This window comes from Mobula birostris, chromosome 2 (genome assembly GCF_030028105.1).
Source record: "Mobula birostris isolate sMobBir1 chromosome 2, sMobBir1.hap1, whole genome shotgun sequence".
Classification (NCBI taxonomy): Eukaryota; Metazoa; Chordata; class Chondrichthyes; order Myliobatiformes; family Myliobatidae; genus Mobula; species Mobula birostris.
Genome location: NC_092371.1, coordinates 28,163,482 through 28,185,904, shown reverse-complemented (window position 1 = coordinate 28,185,904; position 22,423 = coordinate 28,163,482). Strand labels below are relative to the sequence as shown.

The following is a 22,423-nucleotide window of genomic DNA, read 5'->3' as shown; positions in this document are numbered from 1 at the left end:
GTAGCACCTCACATTTATCAGCATTAAACTCCATCTGCCATCTTTCAGCCCACTCTTCTAACTGGCCTAAGTCTCTCTGCAAGCTTTGAAACCCTACTTCATTATCCACAACTCCACCTATCTTAGTATCATCTGCATACCTACTAATCCAATCTACCATCCCATCATCCAGATCATTAATATATATGACAAACAACATTGGACCCAGTACAGATCCCTGAGGCAGACCACTAGTCACCGGACTCCAATCTGACAAGCAGTTATCCACCTCTGGCGTCTCTGGTGTCTCCCATCCAGCCACTGCTGAATCCATTTTACCACTTCAATATTAATACCTAACGATTGAACCTTCCTAACTAACCTTCCATGTGGAACATTGTCATAGGCCTAACTGAAGTCCATATAGACAACATCCATCGCTTTACCCTCGTCAACTTTCCTAGTAACCTCTTCAAAAAATTCAGTAAGATTTGTCAAACATGACCTTCCACGCACCCATGTTGACTGTTCCTAATCTGTCTATCCAGATAATTATATATACCATCTCTAAGAATACTTTCCATCAATTTACCCACCACTGACATCAAACTCACAGGCCGATAATTGCTGGGTTTACTCTTAGAACTCTTTTTAAACAATGGAACAACATGAGCAATATGCCAATCCTCCGGCACCATCCATTTCTAATGACATTTGAAATATTTCTGTCAGAGACCCTGCTATTTCTACACTAACTTCCGTCAAGTTCCTAGGGAATATCCTGTCAGGACCCGGAGACTTATCCACTTTTATATTCCTTAAAAGCACCAGTACTTCCTCTTCTTTAATCATCATAGTTTCCATAACTACCCTACTTGTTTCCCTTACCTTACACAATTCAATATCCTTCTCCTTAGTGAGTACTGAAGAAAAGAAATTGTTCAAAATCTCCACCATCTCTTTTGGCTCCGCACATAGCCGTCCACTCTGATTCTCTAAGGGACCAATTTTATCCCTCACTATAAAGGCATCCGTTAGTCTTGCGAGACCATGGATCTGCACCTGGAAAGTCTTCACTCTCCAGGGCGCAGGCCTGGGCAAGGTTGTATGGAAGACCAGCAGTTGCCCATGCTGCAAGTCTCCCCTCTCCACGACACCAATGTTGTCCAAGGGAAGGGCATTAGGATCCATACAGCTTGGCACCGGTGTTGTTGCAGAGCAATGTGTGATTAAGTGCCTTGCTCAAGGACACAACGCGTTCCCTCGGGTGGGGCTCAAACTCACGACCTTCAGTTCATTAGTCCAATGCCTTAACCACTTGGCCACGTGCCCACAACCCTCACTATCCTTTTGCTATTAATAGAACTGTAGAAACCCTTTGGGTTTATTTTCACCTTACTTGCCAAAGCAACCTCATATCTTCTTTTAGCTTTTCTAATTTCTTTCTTAAGATTCTTTTTACATTCTTTATATTCCTCGAGCACCTCATTTACTCCAAGCTGCCTATATTTATTGTACATCTCTCTCTTTTTCCGAACCAAGTTTCCAATATCCCTTGAAAACCATGGCTCTCTCAAACTTTTAACCTTTCCTTTCAACCTAACAGGAACATAAAGATTCTGTACCCTCAAAATTTCACCTTTAAATGGCCTCCATTTCTCTATTACACCTATCCCATAAAACAAATTGTCCCAATCCACTCCTTCTAAATCTTTTCGCATCTCCTCAAAGTTAGACGTTCTTCAATCAAAAATCTCAATCCTGGGTCCACTCCTATCCTTCTCCATAATTATATTGAAACTAATGGCATTGTGATCATTGGATCCAAAGTGTTCCCCAACACATACCTCTGTTATCTGCCCTATCTCATTCCCTAACAAGAGGTCCAACAATGCCCCTTCTCTAGTTGGTACCTCTATGTATTGCTGCAAAAAACCATCTTGCACACATTTTACAAACTCCAAACCATCTAGCCCTTTTACAAAATGGGTTTCCCAGTCTATGTGTGGAAACTTAAAATCTCTCACAATCACAACCTTGTGCTTACTAAAAATATCTGCTATCTCCTTACAAATTTGCTCCTCCAATTCTCGCCCCCCATTAGGTGGTCTATAATACACCCCTTTAAGCGTTACTACACCTTTCCCATTCCTCAATTCCACCCAAATAGCCTCCCTAGATGAGTCCTCTAATCTATCCTGCCAAAGCACCGCTGTAATATTTTCTCTGACAAACAATGCAGCACCTCCCCCTCTTGCCCTTCCAATTCTATCACACCTGAAGCAACGAAATCCAGGAATATTTAGTTGCCAATCACACCCCTCTTGCAACCATGTTTCACTAATGGCTACAACATCATATTTCCAGGTATCAATCCACGCTCTAAACTCATCCACCTTTCTTACAATGCTCCTAGCATTAAAATAGATGCATTTAAGAAAATCTCCACCTCTTACTCTCTGTTTATCCCTAATGGTGCAAACAACTTTGTTACCTTTTTCTTCCTTCTCCCATACACCTTAGGTCTGGGTGCTCCTGTTCTCTGTCCCCTGCCTATCCTCCCTCACACACTGTCTACTAGCTTTCTCTATCTGTGAACTAACCTCCTCTCTCCTAGTCTCTTCAATTTGATTCCCACCCCTCCCCCCAACCATTCTAGTTTAAAGTTTCCCCAGTAGCCTTCACAAATCTTCCCGCCAGGATATTGGTCCCCCTAGGATTCAAGTGCGACCCATCCTTTTTGTAAAGGTCACACCTGCACCAAAAGAGGTCCCAATGATCCAGAAACTTGAATCCCTGCCCCTGCTCCAATCCCTTAGCCACGCATTTATCCTCCACCTCATTCCATTCCTACTCTCACTGTCGTGTGGCACAGGCAGTAATCCCAAGATTACTACCTTTGCGGTCCTTCTTCTCAACTCCCTTCCTAACTCCCTATATTCTCCTTTCAGGACCTCTTCCCTTCTCCTACCTATGTCATTGGTACCTATATGTACCACAACCTCTGGCTCCTCACCCTCCCACTTTAGGATATCTTGGACGCGATCAGAAATATCCTGGACCCTGGCACCGGGGAGGCAAACTACCATCCGGGTCTCCTGACCGTGTCCACAGAATTGTCTATCCGACCCTCTAACTATCCAGTCCCCTATTACTACTGCCCTCCTCTTCCTTTCCCTACCCTTCTATATTTTGCTGGTGACTGCCTTATGATGTTATTTTTTCTGGTTGCCTGCCTTCTGTTGGTAACTGTTGCCCTGAGTTCTACATTTTCAAAACATAGAAACATAAAAAACCTACAGCACAATACAGGCCCTTCAGCCCACAACGCTGTGCTGAACATGTACTTATTTTTAGCAATTACCTAGTGTTACCAATAGCCCAACACGAGGAATTCTGCAGATGCTGGAAATTCAAGCAACACACATAAAGGTTGCTGATGAATGCAGCAGGCCAGGCAGCATCTATAGGAAGAGGTACAGTCGACGTTTCAGGCCGAGACCCTTCATCAGAACTAACTGAAAGAAGAGCTAGTAAGAGATTTGAAAGTGGGAGGGGGAGGGCGAGATCCAAAATAATACGAGAAGACAGGGAGGGGGAGGGATGGAGCCAAGAGCTGGACAGGTGATTGGCAAAAGGGATATGAGAGGATCATGGGACATGAGGCCTAGGGAGAAAGAAAAGAGGGAGGGGGGAAGTCCAGAGGATGGGCAAGGGGTATAGTGAGTTGGACAGAGAGAGAAAAAGGAGAGAGAGAGAAAGAATGTGTGTATATAAATAAATAATGGATGGGGTACGAGGGGCAGATGGGGCATTAGCGGAAGTTAGAGAAGTCAATGTTCATGCCACCAGGTTGGAGGCTACCCAGACGGAATATAAGGTGTTTTTCCTCCAACCTGAGTGTGGCTTCATCTTTACAGTAGAGGAGGCCATGGATAGACATTTCAGAATGGGAATGGGACGTGGAATTAAAATGTGTGGCCACTGGGAGATCCTGCTTTCTCTGGCGGACAGAGCATAGGTGTTCAGCGAAATGATCTCCCAGTCTGCGTCAGGTTTCACCAATATATAGAAGGCCACATCAGGAGCACCGGACGCAGTATATCATCCCAGCCGACTCACAGGTGAAGTGTCGCCTCACCTGGAAGGACTGTCTGGGGCCCTGAATGGTGGTAGGGGAGGAAGTGTAAGGGCATGTGTAGCACTTGTTCCGCTTACAAGGATAAGTGCCAGGAGGGAGATCGGTGGGGAGGAATGGGGGGGACGAATGGACAAGGGAGTCGCGTAGGGAGCGATCCCTGTGGAAAACAGGGGGTGGGAGGGAAAGATGTGCTTAGTGGTGGGATCCCGTTGGAGGTGGCAGAAGTTACGGAGAATAATATGTTGGACCCGGAGGCTGGTGGGGTGGTAGGTAAGGACAAGGGGAACCCTATTCCTATTGGGGTGGCAGGAGGATGGAGCGAGAGCAGATGTGCGTGATATGGGGGAGATGCGTTTGAGAGTAGAGTTGATGGTGGAGAAAGGGAAGTCCCTTTCTTTAAAAAAGGGGGACATCTCCCTCGTCCTGGAATGAAAAGCCTCATCCTGAGAGCAGATACGGCGGAGACGGAGGAATTACGAGAAGGGGATGGCATTTTTGCAAGAGACAGGGTGAGAAGAGGAATAGTCCAGATAGCTGTGAGAGTCAGTAGGCTTATAGTAGACATAAGCAGATAAGCTGTCTCCAGAGATAGAGACAGAAAGATCTAGAAAGGGGAGGGAGGTGTCAGAAATGGACCAGGTCTAAACTTGAGGGCAGGGTAAAAGTTGGGGGCAAAGTTAATGAAGTCAACGAGCTCAGCATGCGTGCAGGAAGCATTGCCAATGCAGTCATTGATGTAGCAAAGGAAAAGTGGGGGACAGATACCAGAATAGGTTTGGAACATAGCCCACTATTTTTCTAGGCTCCATGTACCTTTCCAGGAGTCTCTTAAAAAAACCCTATCATACCAGCCTCTACCACCGTCGCTGGCAGCCCATTCCACGCACTCACCACTCTCTGTGTTAAAAAAAAACTTATCCTGACATCTCCTCTGTACCTACTTCCAAGCACTTTAAAACTGTGGCCTCTCGTGTTAGCCGTTTCAGCCCTGGGAAAAAGCCTCTGACTATCCAAACGATCAATGCCTCTCATCATCTTATACACCTCTATCAGGTCACTTCTCATCCTCCAACGCTCCAAGGAGAAAAGGCCAAGTTCACTCAATGTATTCTCATAAGGCATGCTCCCCAATCCAGGCAACATCCTTGTAAACCTCCTCTGCACCCTTTCTATAGTTTCAGCATCCTTCCTGTAGTGAGGAGACCAGAACTGAGCGCAGTGCTCCAAGTGGGGCCTGACCAGGGTCCTATATAGCTGGAACATTACCTCTCGGCTCTTAAACTCTCCCACACTGATGAAGGCTAATGCTCCATATGCCTTCTTAACCACAGAGTCAACCTGTGCAGCAGATTTGAGTGTCCTATGGACTCTGATCCCAAGATCCCTCTGATCCTCCACACTGCCAAGAATCTTACCATTAATACTATATTCTGCCATCATATTTGACCTACCAGAATGAACCACCTCACACTTATCTGGGTTGAACTTCATCTGCCACTTCTCAGCCCAGTTTTGCATCCTATCAATGTTCCGCTGTAACCTCTGACAGCCCTTCACACTATCCACACCTCCAACCTTTGTGTCCTCAGTAAATTTACTAACCCATCCCTCCACTTCCTCATCCAGGTCATTTATAAAAATCACGAAGAAAAGGGTTCTCAGAACAGATCCCTGAAGCACTCCACTGGTGAACAACCTCCATGCAGAATATGACCCATCTACAGCCACTCTTTGCCTTCCGTGTGCAAGCCAATTCTGGATCCACAAAGCAAGGTCCCCTTGGATTTCTCAATAAGCCTTGCATGGGGTACCTTATTATATGCCTTGCTGAAATCCATACACAATACATCTACTGCTCTACCTTGATCAATGTGTTTAGTCACATCCTCAAAAAATTCAATCAGGCTCATAAGACCTGACCAGCCTTTGACAAAGCTATGCTGACAATTCCTAATCATATTATGCCTCTCAAAATGTTCATAAATCCTGCCTCTCAGGATCTTTTCCATCAACTTACCAACTACTGAAGTAAGACTCACTGGTCTATTGTTTCCTGGGGCATATCTACTCCCTTTCTTGAATAAGGGAAGAACAGCTGCAACCCTCCAATCCTCCAGAAACTCTCCCATCCCCATTGATGATGCAAAGATCATTGCCAGAGGCTCAGCAATCTTTTCCCTCGCCTCCCACAGTAGCCTGGGGTACATCTCATCTGGTCCTGGAGACTTATCCAACTTGATGCTTTCCAAAACCTCCAGCACATCCTCTTTCTTAATGTCCATATGCTCAAGCTTTTCAGTCTGCTGTAAGTCATCCCTGCAATTGCCAAGGTCCTTTTCTGTAGTGAATACTGAAGCAAAGTATTCATTAAGTATCTTCGCTATCTCTTCCAGTTCCATACACACTTTTCCACTGTCACACTTGATTGGTCCTATTCTATCACATCTTATCCTCTTTGCTGGAGGCTTGCTTCAGGTTCATATTATCTGCTGGTGACTTCCAGGCCTTCCTGTTTATTAACACCTCCAGACTTTCCAACAATTAGCTAAATGCATGCCATCAGTGATACACCTCCCTGTAAAGAGAAATGGGGTTTCTCCACCAATTTTAGGCCCTTCATTATTTTATGCAGCTCAATTAAGTAGCCCCTCAGATTTCTCTGCTCCAAAGAAATGCCTCAGTCCATGAGATATTTGCAAAGAGATAAAATGATTCAATGTTTAGCAATATTCTTGTGATTCCACTGCTGTGCTTTCTCTGGGAGAACCACGTCCTTCTGTTATATGGTGGTCAGGGCAGTACTCATTATAGGTATCTGGATAAACCTACTTACTGTTTTGAAATAGTTTTAGAGACAAGATGAACATTGTAATGGGAAATTAGAATGGCTAGATAAGCGCTTTGCATCTGCCTTCACTGCAACACAAAAGGCTGGATTCCCCAACCCCCTGCTGCCAGTGATAGCTCTTATTAGTATTTTATGTTGGTAGTTCAATAAAAGCAACGTGCTTCCTTTAACCATCGAATTCCCAATTTCATCAGACATTAAAGCTGCTGTCCATCTGTAAGTACCCAACATCCTCATGCAATAATCTGATTTTGTACTGGCAAAGGGTCCCCAATAGAGCCAGTGCATGCAGTCTAAATACGAGTCAGGACCTTATCTCAATAATTCAGCCTGTGACAATCTTAGCAAACATTTGGCTGTGGCAACCAGGAACATACCATAAAACATGGCAATCTAGTGTTAACAAACCGAACATAGCAATGTGGTCTGCCCCTCAAGATGTTATCTGGTTTCAATGTCTAAGCATTATAGCTGTTACTCCCCAAAAACAGCATAGCCATGCAAAAGAAAGATAGAAGAAACACCTCATGTCAAACTATTTCAATACTTTTAATTGTACTCTGATTGTGATGTTTATAGAGTATTACAATAATTTGACTTCAATAGCTAGTTTTTCTTGGTTTTTAAAATTGTATCTTCAGGATTTAAAAAAAATAATCAAAAGCTAGAAGGGGCTACAAACATAGTCTGCGAATTTGCGAGTCCGCTGGAAGCTGGAGGCCAAAGATGGCCTGTCCTGGGGTTTGCGGACTGTATATTTGCATGGGTGAGGGGGGAGTGGGGCTTATTTTGCTGTTGTTGCTTTGTCGTTTATCATGTTCTGTTTTGTTGGGTTGGACCATAAAACGTAGGATCAGAAGTAGGCCATTTGACCCATTCAATCATGGTTGATTTATTGTCTTTCTCAACCCCATTCTCCCTTTAACCTTTGACACCCTTACTAAATAAGAACATATTAACTTCCACTTTAAATATACCCAGTGGCTTGGCCATCCTTATTTCTCATGATAATGTTCATCTTGTTGTTTCTATAGGAACACTAAATAGGCCTTAACCAGAAACCTATAATGAATACTGTTCTCACCGCCCTATAACAGAAGGATGAGATTCTCCCAGAGAAAGCAAGTAGTAGTCACAAGGATATTGCCAAACATTAAAGCAGTTTATATTTTTGCAAATATAGCAAGGACTGAGGGGGTGAGAATGGAAGTTATTGGAGAAGTGGGAAGTGAACGACAATAGGAACCTGGGGGGAGTGGGTGGATGAGCCAGCAGAGATGCAGGACAAAGATAGGTTAGGGGGATCTTGGTGGAGGGTGCAAATGGAACAAATATTGTAGGATTGGAGGCTCATAGGGAAAGGGAAGGGAAGAATTAAATGCGGCGGTGGGGGGCGCCACAGGGTTTGCCTAAAATTGGAAAACTCAATATGTCATTGGGTTTCAGGGTACCCAGGTGGAATTCAAGGTATTGCTCCTCTAGTTAACACAGGGCTTCATTCTGGCGTTATAAAAGGCCAAGAATGGACATTGTGGGAATGGGGAGTTGAAATGGTCTGCAGTTGGGTGTATAGGATGGGCTTTGCTGACTGAGTATGGGTGTTCTGTGAAACAGTCATCAACTCTGCATTTGGCCTTGAAAACGTAGAGGCTGCTACATTGGGAACATCAGATGACACAGGTCAGAGGAGATGCACGTGAACCTTTGCCTCAATCTATTGAGAATCCGTTTGGAAAATATGATCTCTTCCAAGTTTTCAAAAGAAGAGGAAAATAAAAAGGCAGTTTATAATTTGAAGTTAAAGTATCTCTGGCAAATTCCATCACTTATGGCTGAAGAGATTTCTTTCTCCCACAGCACCACTTAGCAGTGTCTCTTCAATGGAAGTCAATGTGGACACACTGGAGCAGGTGGACCTCTTGGACGTGCCTGACCACGAAGTACTCGGTGACTTCCTCAATTTCAACATGGATGGCTTTGAGGTATCAGCACTGTCAGGTAAGCAAGAAGCAGAGGAAAGCAATGGAACATTTGTCAGATGAGTGTTACTGGTCAGAAAACCTCAGAAATAGTCTGCCAAATCATGGGATTTAGAGGCGGCTAAATGATCCAGACAAGTGGGATTCCCAATGGTGTTCCAGACATAGTGTCTGTTTGCATTACATCATGAAAATGGAGGGCTTATGCTGGAAGTGTGGAGTAGCAACAGCAATCTAGGGTCCAATTTACATGAGAACCAGCTTTATCTAGCTGCTTTTAATCCTGGGGTGGTGGATATGATCATTTTTGGCTTTGTGAAAACAACTGGAATGTATCCTGCTTGTGACTTCTTTTTGAATATTTACTATTTCCTCAATGCCATTTCTTCACACAGATGAGCAATTTTATAATAATCAGATTACTCTTCAAGGTCAAAATTCCACAGAAACGAGATCCAGGAAGTCATCTATTTCCTCCAATTCCACGGACCCAAAGAGCCTGAATTCAGCTGATGGAGCCGAGACACCAACTGTCCAGTCAGATGAGGAGGATGTCCAAGATGACACTTCTTTACTTACAACAAGCACAGACCAAGACATTGTGACACAACCCAGAAAGGAAAGCTAAAACTGAATGCTAACAGCTGAGAGAGAATAGCACACTGAAGTAGATGTGCAAAAATCAAAGAGGATAGGAGCAGAAGTGAATAGAAATAGATGTAGTTTTTTTAACATTGGTGCACTGTTAAAAATGGCACACAGATTCTCAATGACATAGTGTATCTAAGTGAAAGGGGGAATTCTGTCATCCATATATTGCCAATCACACACTGACTTTGGCAGTCACAAGGATTCACATACTGATCCAGTTATGCACGAAGTCAAGAGTATCACAGCTCCATAAACACACATTGACATTGCCAACAGATAGTATTCTTGTTGCTCGTAGGATATAGATAGCCAAGATCATTGATATAAATACTAATGCACAGAAACAAAGATGCTATCATTTATGAAATCAGTATCATGCTGACTCATTCATTTTTATTCTAATATCACAAGGAGATGTTTCTGTGGGGCTTTTAACGTTTGGAGTAATATCAAACGATGCCAATCAGGCACTAGGCAACAGCACAAGCTGCTAATCTGAGACAGGCTGCAACATGAAAACACTGCTGAGTTTTCCAATACAGACAATTAAATGATTTTTATCACTAAGAAGTGGCAACTGAAAATGTGGCTTCGGGAAGAGAACTAATTGTTTGCTGGAGTACAGCAATCTTTCATGTAATAAAATTAACTTTCATCATGAAAAGGATGTGTACGGAGCTGTATTGGAGATTTATTCCATCTTTTATATACTTAGTGACAATCATGAATCATTTAAGTCACAATTTTATGGTCTCAAGTGTTTCACATAAATATCTATTTGAATGTGATAAACCTGCGGAATATGCAATAAAACTTCTAAGTCGCTTCAACGTCACACTGGTGAGCTGTATGTTCTAAGCAGGAAGAATTTAAATATAAATTGTAAATTGGTTTATTATTGTCATATGTAACGAGTGAAAAATTTTGGTTCACATACCATTCTTACAGATCATTTCATTACAACAGTGCATTGAGTTCGTACAAGGGAAAACAATATCAGAATGCAGAATAAAATGTGACAATTACAGAGAAAGTGCAGCACAGGCAGGCAATAAGATGCAAGGCCATAACCAGGTAAATTGAGAGGTCAAGAGTCCATCTTAAAAACTAGGGGCCAGTTAAAGTCATAACAGTGAGATACGTGTTGTTCTTGAGCCTAGTGGTACATGCTTTCAGGTTTTTGCAACTTTTGCAGAAGGGGAAGGACAGAATGTCCAGTGTCGGGTGGGGTTCTTTGATTAAATTGGTGAGGGTCAAAGTTTTTCAGCCTCCTGAGGAAGTATAGGCAATGGAGAGCATTCTTGGCCATGGAGTCTACCTGAATGGACCAGGACAGGCTATCGGTGATGTTCATTCCTGGGAACTTGAAGCTCTGAACCTTCCCAACTCCAGCACTGTTGATTTAAAGAGGAGCACGGGCACTGCCCCTTTCTAAAATCAATGACAAGCTCTTTTGTTTTCCCTGATAACTTTACAGAGTTTGTATCTCCATTTCTTATAAAGGTCAGGATTACCTGATCTGAATGTTGCAGTACTGGACTTTAGTAGTAAGTGGATCTCTCAGTTCAACCAGGGGTTCCAGTTTAGAAGCACCCAACTGACCTCTGTGGTACACATTGCTGATAAGTTCCATGGCGGTGGTGATATACTCCTCTAGGCTGGTACTGAGTATTTGAACATGGACTAGTCTACCACTGAAAGCAGTTGCATAGAGTCAAAGAACACTGCAGGACATAAACAGAACCACTGGCTGTCCAGTCTGTGCTGAACTATTAGTCTGCCAGTCCCATCGACCTGTACCTGGCCAATAGCCCCCCCATACCCCTCCCCATCCTTGTAACCCAACTTTCTTAAATGTTAAAATCAATCCTGCGTGCACCACTTCCAGTGGCGGCTCATTCTACACCCTCACCATCCTCTGAGTGAAGAGGCTCCCCCTCATGTTCCCTTTAAACATTTCATCTTTCACTCTTAACCCATGACCTCCAGTTCTAGTCTCACTCAACCTCTGTTGAAAAAGCCTACTTGCACTTACTGTATCTATGCCCCTCAATTTTGCATGCCCCTATTAAATCTCTCCTTCTATGCTCCAGGCCTTTCCCTATAACTCGAAGTCCCTGGAACATTTTTGTAAATTTCCTCTGTACTCTTCTAAGTTTATTGATATCATTCCTGTAAGTAGGCAATCAGAACTGCAAACAATACAACAAATTTGGCCTCACCAACATTTTATAGTTGCATAGAAGCTCATCTGTTTCTTCAGACTAGCACAGTACGACTTCTGTACCACATCCTCATGGTTCAACTTGTTTGTACACAGGAAGAAGGCAGGCAGGCTTGATTTACCAAAGCATAGCCCAGTGAGGTGGAGACTGGGCGGCTCAGCAGGTATCTCTGATTGTTGTGTAGCAGTGGATATATGGGCCCCTGGTGGGACAGGAGACATACTAGTTGCATTTTGGTAACACACCCTTGAAGTTGGCTTGTTTGAAATGGGTCCTCGGATATCCTGCCTCAAGGATGTTGATCACGGAGTGCAGGCTTCATGTCTCAGGTCTGAATACAGACTGCCATCAAGATAGCTGAAGTGCAAGCTTGTGGCAGATTGAACTGGTGGTATTTCACCAATAGATATTCCAAGTCAGCTGAGCAGGGACTCAGCAGGTTCATCATGTCCCAGCACTGCAAGGAGTTGATTAGGAAGCAGGCCATTTTACCTTTTTCTTGGCCCAAGGACACTGTACAGTCCATCAGGAGAATGGAGAAGCCCTCAGGTTGTACGGTGCAGTCAGGTGAAGCAGATATAAACCATGTTTCAGTGAGGCAGAGCACACTGGATAGGTATCCAGCTTGTGGTATGTTGGCCTTTGGGGAAGAAAAATTGAAGTATAATTTTAATAAGTAATGGAAACAATAAATGCAAACATGAGGAAATCTGCAGATGCTGGAATTTCAAGCAACACACAACAAAGTTGCTGGTGAACGCAGCAGGCCAGGCAGCATCTATAGGAAGAGGGACAGTCGACTTTTCGGGCCGAGACCCTTCGTCAGGACTAACTGAAGGAAGAGCTAGAAAGAGATTTGAAAGTGGGAGGGGGAGTGGGAGATCCAAAATGATAGGAGAAGACAGGAGGGGGAAGGGATGGAGCCAAGAGCTGGACAGTTGATTGGCAAAAGGGATATGAGAGGATCATAGGACAGGAGGCCCAGGGAGAAAGAAAGTGGAAAGGAGAAGCCCAGAGGATGGGCAAGGAGTATAGTGAGAGGGACAGAGGGAGAAAAAGGAGAGAGAGAAAAAGAATATATATATAATAATAAATAAATAACAGATGGGGTACGAGGGAGAGGTGGGGCATTAACGGAAGTTAGAGAAGTCAGAAGAAACAATAAATGTTCTCTTCCTGAGTATCATCCATATCCCTCATTCCCTTAATATCCATGTGTTTATCTCAAAACCTCTTAAAACACCACCAAACTGCCTGCTTCCAATACAACCCTTGGTAACTCATTCCAGGCACTTACCACTGTGCGTAAAAAAAACCTGTCCCTCATGTCACCTCTAAACTTTCCCTCTCTCTATAAAGGCATGTGCTCTGGTGTTTGACATTTCTACCTTGGGGAACAGATTTTGACTATCTACTCTACACCACTCACAATTTAAAAATCCTCTATCAGGTCTCACCTCAGTCTCCTACGCTCTAGGTAAAACAACCCAAGTTTGTCCAACTTTTCTTTATAGCTCATACTGTACCCTCCAATCTAGGCAGCACCCTCTGCACCCTTTCCACATCCTTCCTGTAATGGAGTGACCAGAACTGCACACAATACTCTAAACTAAAGTTTTATACAGCTCCAGCTTAACTTCCTTACTATTAAACTCCATCTCTCTACCAATGAAGGCAAGTATGCCATAACCTCCTTTATCATCTGATCCACTTGTGTAACCACTTTCAATGAACTTCAATGATGTGGACCCCAGGATCTCTCTGGACTTCAATGTTACTAAGGGGCCTACCATTAATTGCATACTTTTTCCTTTCATTTGACCTCCCAAAGTGCAATACCTCACACTTGCCCAGATTAAAGTCCATCTGCCATTTCTTTGCCCATTCAATAATTTGTCTATATACTGTTGTGGGTAATGGGTAGTGGCTCCATATGTCATTACTACAGGGTGTGACGACCCTGCCTTACTCGAGTCCCGGGCTCAGCTGGCTCCAGCTGACGGTACCCGGTGTGGGCCCCTATCCAGGGTTATGGATCCCACTGCCTTGTGGGTATCTTCGGGAGAAGAGAAGGCTAAGGAGTAAACCCTACACAAATCTGGAGTGGAGCCCCTAAGGCCATTGGATGACATATCACGTCATCTCCCGGCAGCTCCTGCAGCCAAGCTGATGCCAAATATACTGCTTCGCATTCCTTTGGACCACATCTGCGAGGCTGAGAGAGGGATCTGGATGACTGGGCAGCCCAGGATCTCCATATTCGTCGCCCAGGTCTGTGCCCCGAGGGCACATCCATTGTCTACTTAGACAGACGGAGCCATTAATTAATTACTATATACTACTGTATTCTTTGATAGTATTTCACATTGTCCACAACTCCACCAGTCTTGGTGTCATCTACAAATTTCCTTAACCACCCATCTATATTGTCATCCAAATCAATGATCTATATCACCAAAAATTCCTGTATAGATCCTCAAGTAACATCTCTGGTCACGACCTCCAGACAGAATAACAGCTTTCCACCCCTACTCTACATCTATGGGAAAACCAGTTCTGAATTCAAACTTGCAATTACACTGAGTCCAATTTATCTTCTGAATCAATTCACCATGAGGAACCGTATCAAGTCTTACTGAAATCCATAGATAATATCAACCACCTTATCCTCATCAAGCACCTTTGTCACCTCCTCAAAAGACTGAGTCAAGTTTGTAAGGTGTCACTTGCCCTACACAAAGCCATACTGGCTGTCTCTGAGCAGATCATGCCTTTCCAAATGCTCTTAAATCATATTCCTACGTATCCTCTACTGACACAAGGCTCAGCTAATTTTATCTCTTCTCATAACTACCTTAAAATGTAATGAGTTGTGGTCACTACCCCAAAATATTCATCCACTATCAGATCTGTAAACTGGCCTGACTCATTTCCCAAAACTAGGTCCAGTATGTTCTCTTCTCTAGTTGGATTCTTCAGATACTGTTTTAAGAACTCAAGGATGCACTGAAGAAATTGCACCCTCTCTAAGCTTCCTGTGTTAAGTAAGTTACAATCAATACTGGAGAAGTTGAAGTCCTCCACTATAACAACCAGTTGTTCCTGTACCTTTCCATAATCTGTCAACATTCCTGTTCCTCAACCTCTGTGGCTTTTGGGGAAAGTAGATTACTACAGTATAATCCTATCAATGTAATTGGACCCTTATTTTTGAACTCCACCCAAATTGTCTCTGCAGATGAGCCCTCCAGTGTATCCTCTGAGTACTGCTGCGACATTCTCCCCTATCAATAGTACAACCCCTTCCACCTTTTTTTTACTCTCCCCTCTCACATCTAAAACAACAAAATCCAGGAACATGGAGCTACCAGTCATGCTCCTCACGTGACTAGGTCTCTGTAACAGCAACTCCATGTGCTGTTCCAGGCTCTAAGTTCACCTTCCTTACCCATTATACTCCTTGCACTGAAAAACTCATTTCAACCCATCAGTCCACTATGTTTATTAGCCCGGTCATTACTGTTTTCCTTTTAGTCTTTCTTATCATATCACCTTTCTTGCTCTCAACTCTACTACCTGTTGTCCTCTTGAACAAGAGAAAATATGCAGATACTTCCTTCAGACAAAAGGTGTAGCCATCAGAACTCGCATGGGTCCTTATTCAATTCCTTAATTGCCCAGGAAATTACAGACCAGTGAGTCTTACCTCAGTGGTTGGTAAGTTGATGGAGAAGATCCTGCAGGATTTACGAACATTTGGAGAGGTATAGTATGATTAGGAGTAGTCAGCATGGCTTTGTCAAAAGCAGGTCGTGCCTTATGAGCCTGATCGAATTTTTTGAGGATGTGACTGAACACATTGATGAAGGAAGAGCAGTAGATGTAGTGTATATGGATTTCAGCAAGGCATTTGATAAGGTACCCCATGCTAGGCTTATTGAGAAAGTAAGGAGGCATGGGATCCAAGGGGACATTGCTTTGTGGATCTGGAACTGACTTGCCCACAGAAGGCAAAGAGTGGTTGTAGATGGGTCATATTCTGCATGGCGGTCAGTCATCAGTGGAGTGCCTCAGGGATCTGTTCTGGGACCTTTACTCTTCCTGATTTTTATAAATGACCTGGATGAGGAAGTGGAGGGATGCATTAGTAGGTTTGCTGATGACACAAAGGTTGGGGGTGTTGTGGATAGTGTGGAGGGCTGTCAGAGGTTACAGCAGGACATTGATAGAATGCAAAACTGGGCTGAGAAGTGGCAGATGGAGTTCAACCCAGGTAAGTGTGAAGTGGTTCATTTTGGTAGGTCAAATATGATGGCAGAATAGAGCATTAATGGTAAGACTCTTGGCAGTGTGGAGGATCAGAGGGATCTTGGGGTCCGAGTCCATTGGACACTCAAAGCAGTTGCGCAGGTTGACTCTATGGTTAAGAAGGCATACGGTGTATTGACCTTCATCAGTCAAATTTTGGAGCCGAGAGGAAATGTTGCAGCTATATAGGACCCTAGTCAGACCCCACTTGGAGTACTGTGCTCAGTTCTGGTCGCCTCACTACAGGAAGGATGTGGAAGCCATAGAAAGGGTGCAGAGGAGATTTACAAGGATGTTGCCTGGATTGGGGAGCATGCCTTATGAGAATAGGTTGAGTGAACTTAGCTTTCTCTCCTTGGAGCGATGGAGGATGAGAGGTAACCTGATAGAGGTGTATAAGATGATGAAAGGCATTGATCGTGTGGATAGTCAGAGGCTTTTTCCCAGGGTTGAAATGGTTGCCACAAGAGGACACAGGTTTAAGGTGCTGGGGAGTAGGTACAGGGGAAATGTCAGGGGTAAGTTTTTTTACTCAGAGAGTGGTGAGTGCGTGGAATGGGCTGCCGCCAACGGTGGGGGAGGCGGATACGATAGGATTCTTTAAGAGACTTTTGGATAGGTACAAGGAGCTTAGGAAAATAGAGGGCTATAGGTAAGCCTAGTAATTTCTAAGGTAGGGACATGTTCGGCACAACTTTGTGGGCCAAAGGGCCTGTATTGTGCTGTAGGTTTTCTATGTTTCTATTTCATTTGGGTAGCCTCCAACCTGATAGCATAAACATCGATTTCTCGAACTTCCAGTAATGCCCCCCACCTTTCACCTTTCCCATCCCTTTTTCTCTCTCTCACTTTATCTTCTTGCCTGCTCATCACCTCCCACTGGTGCTCTTTTCTTTTTCCAGTGCTGCCAAAGGGTCTTGGCCCAAAATGTTGACTGTACTTTGTCTCCATAGATGCTGCCTGGCCTGCTGAGTTCCTCCAGCATTTTGTGTTTGTTGAGCCCATCCTCCTGCCACTCTAGTTTAAATATGCCGAATAGCAGTAGCAAACCTCCCAGTGAGGATATTGGTTCTCCTCCTGTTCTGATACAAACAATGCATACAGTCTTGTTTGTACAGGTCCCATCTGTCCTGTCAGACAGATTAATAATCCATTACTCTGAAGCTGTCCCTCCTGTGTCAGCTCCTTAACCACATGTTGAACTGCAGTATGTATCTATTTTCACTTCTCTAGTGTGTGGCATGAGGTAGTAATCCTGAGATTGCAACTCTTGCCCATCTCATTAAAATTCTCATCTAGGATGTCCTCAGCATCCTGAGCGATACGGAGTACATCCAACTATACCTCCAGTTCCTTGAGCCAGTCAGTCAAGAATTGCAATTGGGTAAAATTCCCATCAATGTGGTCATCAGGCAGACCATAAGGTTCCCTGACCTCCCACATCAGCCAAGGAGCAGAATGCCAACCCTTGACTGGCATTGTGTCTACACTACATCAAAAGTCACAGATTAACAGGTAAATAAAACCATACCTCATCTGTGCCTCCTCGCCGAAGCCTCTTGAGCCAAAGTCTGAGAAGTCTTACTCCGACACTGGCCCACTCTCACATTGGCCTCTCCACGTGACCTTAGCCTTATATAAAAAAAATTGGCTGAGTTACCATGCACTTAACCAATCAGAAACGCAGTTCACACAAATGGCTCTTTTCAAAGCTCCTGCTTCCTTGTTTATAAAACTCCTTTACAATTTGAATCTGAGGTACCAATTATTATCACACTTCCTGACAACACAGAAGGTTGTTTGGGCTCAGTTAACAATCCTGTGTCTCATTAGTTGTCCTTAATATCAGTACGTTCCCATCAATTTCAACTACCCCATACCCGGGTTCTATTATCTGCATGCTCAAGTCCAAGTGACCTACCAACACAATCGCAGAGGAAACTGGAGCACCTGAGGGAAGCCCACATGATCACAGGGAGAACAGGGAATTTATTTGTATATTTTCTCTTCTTTTGCACATTGTTTGTTTGTCAGTCAATCTTTGTTTATGTATATTTTTCACAAGTTCTATTGCACTTCTTCCCTGTAAATGCCTGCAAGAAAATTAATTTCAGGGTAACATATGGGAACATACGTACTGTATACATATTTTGATAATATATCTGCTTTGAATTTAATGAGTGAATCCTGAGCAGGAATCAATGCCAATAAGAGGGTGAAGCACAGAGGGCGGGGAATGAATTTAATCATTTATATCTTCAAAATGGAACTGACAGGCTGGTTTAAATATGTTGGGATAGTATAGTAAAACACTTATGAATTGATTTGGGAAGTGGGAAAAAAAGTTTGGGTACAATAGTAGCCTTATTATTGGGATTGACAGAGTCCAGGACAAAGCTTTGCAGACACTTTTGACTTATTTTCTGTCTTGATGATTTGAACTGAGAATTAGTTAGAATTTTACAACATAGCAACAGTTCATATGGACAGCAAATCTGCTGGCTTTTTTGCTTCACAAGGTCTTCCAAATAAATTTAACTCTTCCTATCACTGTATTATTTACTCATTTACTAATCTAGCTTCCATTTACAAATAACCGTTTCAATTATCCTCACCCATTCTGATGTCACTTTCCACATAAAGTAAAGGATTACTCACTGGAACGTATTACTCATTATGATATTCTTCTGGCCCTTAACTTCCTCTCTTGACCTGAATCCTTTAGCAATTTTTATTGTAACAAATTGAAATTTAACAGACATTTCTTCACACAACTTGCTCTCACATGCATTCCATAATACTTGGCTTATTTCACTCAGTAGCAGAATGTGTGCAAACTCTGTTAATGGAAAAATTTTCTAAATAATTCCATACGTTACTCTTTCAGACCTTCACAAAATCTGTTCTAAAACATCCTAGCATCTACTTCTGGTCTATGTCTATCCATATGTATAGATGGGGTGTATGGGGTGGCAGGGAAGGATAGCACCTCTGGTGTGATGACCTGTCGTACTTTCCGAGGGTCCTCACCCAGCACTCAGCTCTCACCTGTGGCTCCAAGATGTTTGCATGTGACAGTGGCCACATCCTGGGCACCAGCTACAACAGGTCAGACAAACCAGTTGAGTGTAGCCTTTGGAGTTTCATTTGAACCCTCAGTAACTTTGGGCTTGTCTACCCAAAACACGTGAAGACTGTATTTGGCGGACTGCGCGGAGGAAACCACCAGCTGGCACATCAGGCAAGAAGGCATTTCCCAGCATGCATTGTGGGGTGCCAAGAGCACGGCAAGACATGTAGATTGCCCTGGTCATCCACTGCATCCTGACCAATCTACAGTTGTCTGGACTCTTGACTTGTCACTGGATCCAGATAGACTAGGATGAGAGTGTGAGGTTGACGACCTGTACACTCTCCTTCACTTTAATCAAACTCATACGCAAGTCACAACATCACAAACACACCCACCCAAGGATGACAGTGGTCCTCATCGTTTGCGATGGACGCACATACACAGACACATCCATGTAACTGAAGTCCCCTGGAATCATTTTGGTAAATCAGAAGAGATATAGAAGAATATTCTTTCCAAAATTTACTATTGTTCTAAGGCATGCTGCCCAGAACTAGACACAAGATTCTGCTTGTGGCCAGGTCAGTGTTTCAGACATATTCTTCATAATCTCATTGCTTTCATAATCCTTGCTTCTATGAAACTGGGGATGTTGTTTCTTTATTTAAAAAACTTTCTGGACATGTCCTGTCTCTTTCAATAAACTAAGTAGAGACTACCTTTAACTAATGCATCTTTTAGTATTGTGTCCTCTTTTCTCATTCTTAGTACCAAAACTGATCACTTAAAATTTCTCAGCCTTAAATTTTAATCTGCCACATTCACCCATTCCACCAATCCATCTGTATTGAAATTCCTCCAGCAGTTCACTTTTTGTTCCAAGTTCCAGCATCTGTGGTCTCTCATGTCAACACTTAGACATCAACTTCAAAAGCAAGGATTTACAGACCATGGACCATAATGGAGGATTGGTGAGGCTCTTCTGCGGGCACAGACACACTAGGCAAAATAGCTTTATATCACCTTAGGTCAGTAGTTCGTAAGTTGATGGAGAAGATCCTGAGAGGCAGAATTTATGAACATTTGAAGAGGCATAATATAATTAGGAATAGTCAGCATGGCTTTGCCAAAGGCAGGTCGTGCCTGACAAGCCTGATTGAATTTTTTTGAGAATGTAACTAAACACATTGAAGAAGATAGAGCAGTAGATACAGTGTATATGGATTTCAGCAAGGCATTTGATAAGGTACCCCATGCGAGGCTTATTGAGAAAGAAAGGAGGCATGGGATCCAAGGGGGCATTGCTTTGTGGATCCAGAACTGGGTTGCCCACAGATGGCAAAGAGTGGTTGTAGACAGGTCATATTCTGCATGGAGGCCGGTGACCAGTGGTGTGCCTCAGGGATTTGTTCTGGGACCCCTTCTCTTCCTGATTTTTATAAATGACCCGGATGAGGAAGTGGAAGGATGGGTTAGTAAATTTGCTGATGACACAAAGATTGGGGGTGTTGTGGATAGTGTTGAGGGCTGTCAGAGGTTACAGCAGGACATTGATAGGATGCAAAACTGGGCTGAGAAGTGGCAGATGGAGTTCAACCCAGATAAGTGTGAGGTGATTCATTTTGGTAGGTCAAATATGATGGCAGAATATAGCATTAATGACAAGACTCTTGGCAGTGTGGCGGATCAGTTTTGGGTCTAAGTCTATAGGACACTCAAAGCTGCTGCGCAGGTTGACTCTGTAGTTAAGAAGGCATACAGTGCATTGGTCTTCATCAACCATGGGATTGAGTTCAAGAGTCAAGAGGTAATGTTACAGCTATATAGGATCCTGGTCAGACCGCACTTGGAGTACTGTGCTCAGTTCTGGTCACCTCACTACTGGAAGGACGTGGAAAATATAGAAAGGGTACAGAGGAGATTTACAAGGATGTTGCCTGGATTGGGGAGCATGCCCTATGAGAAAAGGTTGAATGAACTCGGCCTTTTCTCCTTGAAGTGACGGAGGATGAGAGGTGACCTGATAAAGGTGTATAAGATGATGAGAGGCATTGATCATCCAGGTCATTTATAAAAAGTCAGAGGCTTTTTCCCAGGGCTGAAATGGCTAACATGAGAGGGCACAGTTTTAAGGTACTTGGAAGTAGGTATAGTCAGGGGTAAGTTTTTTTTTTAAACACAGAGAGTGGTGAGTGCGTGGAATGGGCTGCCGGCGACGGTGGTGGAGGTGGATACAATAGAATGTCTTAAGAGACTCCTGGATAGGTGCATGGAGCTCAGAAAAATAGAGGGCTATGGGTAATCCTAGGTAATTTCTGAAGTACATGTTCAGCACAGCATTGTGGGCTGAAGGGCCTGTATTGTACTCTAGGTTTTCTATGTTTCATCTGAAAAAGGGTACCTGTGTTAGGAGCTCCAGAGAACGTGAATGTGGATTTCTTCAAAACAATGAAGAACACAAGACCCACACCAGACATCCATAGAATGAAAAAGAAACATACTGAAGTGCTGATAAGCAAATGGAATATACTGTCTTTTGACGCAAATGGTAATGTAACTAAATGACAGTAGCAAATTGTGATAAGTTATGACAGGAGGAGGAAGCAAACCCTCAGCTCCCTGCAGCCCTGGTGAGTTTGATTTACTGGCGAGAAGGGGGCAGAGCAGTAGCTGTGCGCCGCTGCGACGGAAACCCAGGGGGGGAACCGGTACCTGTGGCGTTACCGAGTCTCACAGGGGTGGAGATCGGAGGCCGACGGGAGGGACGGCCTCTGACAGGCTGCGGGGCCGTCACATCACCTCATCGGACCGGACAGCTAGTTTGTGACGCGGCCGGGGCCGGGCAAGGCAAGGCATGGTATTGGCCGCCACCCAAACCCCTCGCCTCCAAAGTTTTCCCGCTGAAAACCCATCGCCAAGAATGGGGTCGTGCTCCTGGTTCCCACAGCCGCCGCCGGATCCAGCTCACCCACCCGCAGCACAGGTAAGGGTGAAGGCCAGCCCCAGGCAGCAGAGGGGGTAACTCTGGCGGGGGGCGGTAAAAATGACAGGCCCACCTTACGCTCTCGCTCCCTCTTGTTCCTGCCAGGGTAACGACAAGCCAGAGACCCCCGAGGCCTGCTACCACCAGGACATCAAACATCTGAAGCAGGTAGACCGGGGAGAGGCGAGCGCTCCCGCCTTGACCCCCGTCGCCGCCAATTGCCCGCGCTCGCCGCC

The 22,423-nt window shown here is 44.0% G+C and overlaps 1 protein-coding gene and 1 long non-coding RNA gene across 2 annotated transcripts in view; one reads left to right on the top strand and one right to left on the bottom strand.

The window, feature by feature from the left end:
* LOC140185677 (dysbindin domain-containing protein 2-like) overlaps positions 1-10,428 on the top strand; it is a 21,339-nt gene extending 10,911 nt beyond the window's left edge. Inside the window, exons 3-4 of the mRNA XM_072239184.1 lie at positions 8,826-8,966; positions 9,343-10,428. Of these exons, the coding sequence (XP_072095285.1) occupies positions 8,826-8,966; positions 9,343-9,575 (374 nt within the window). The 3' untranslated portion in view covers positions 9,576-10,428. The remainder of the gene's footprint in view (positions 1-8,825; positions 8,967-9,342) is intronic.
* On the bottom strand, positions 10,367-22,423 carry LOC140185688 (uncharacterized). The gene is made up of 3 exons (XR_011882694.1): positions 22,261-22,423; positions 17,663-17,763; positions 10,367-12,463 (listed from the first exon to the last, which is right to left on the bottom strand). It is a non-coding gene; the product is annotated as an uncharacterized lncRNA (long non-coding RNA).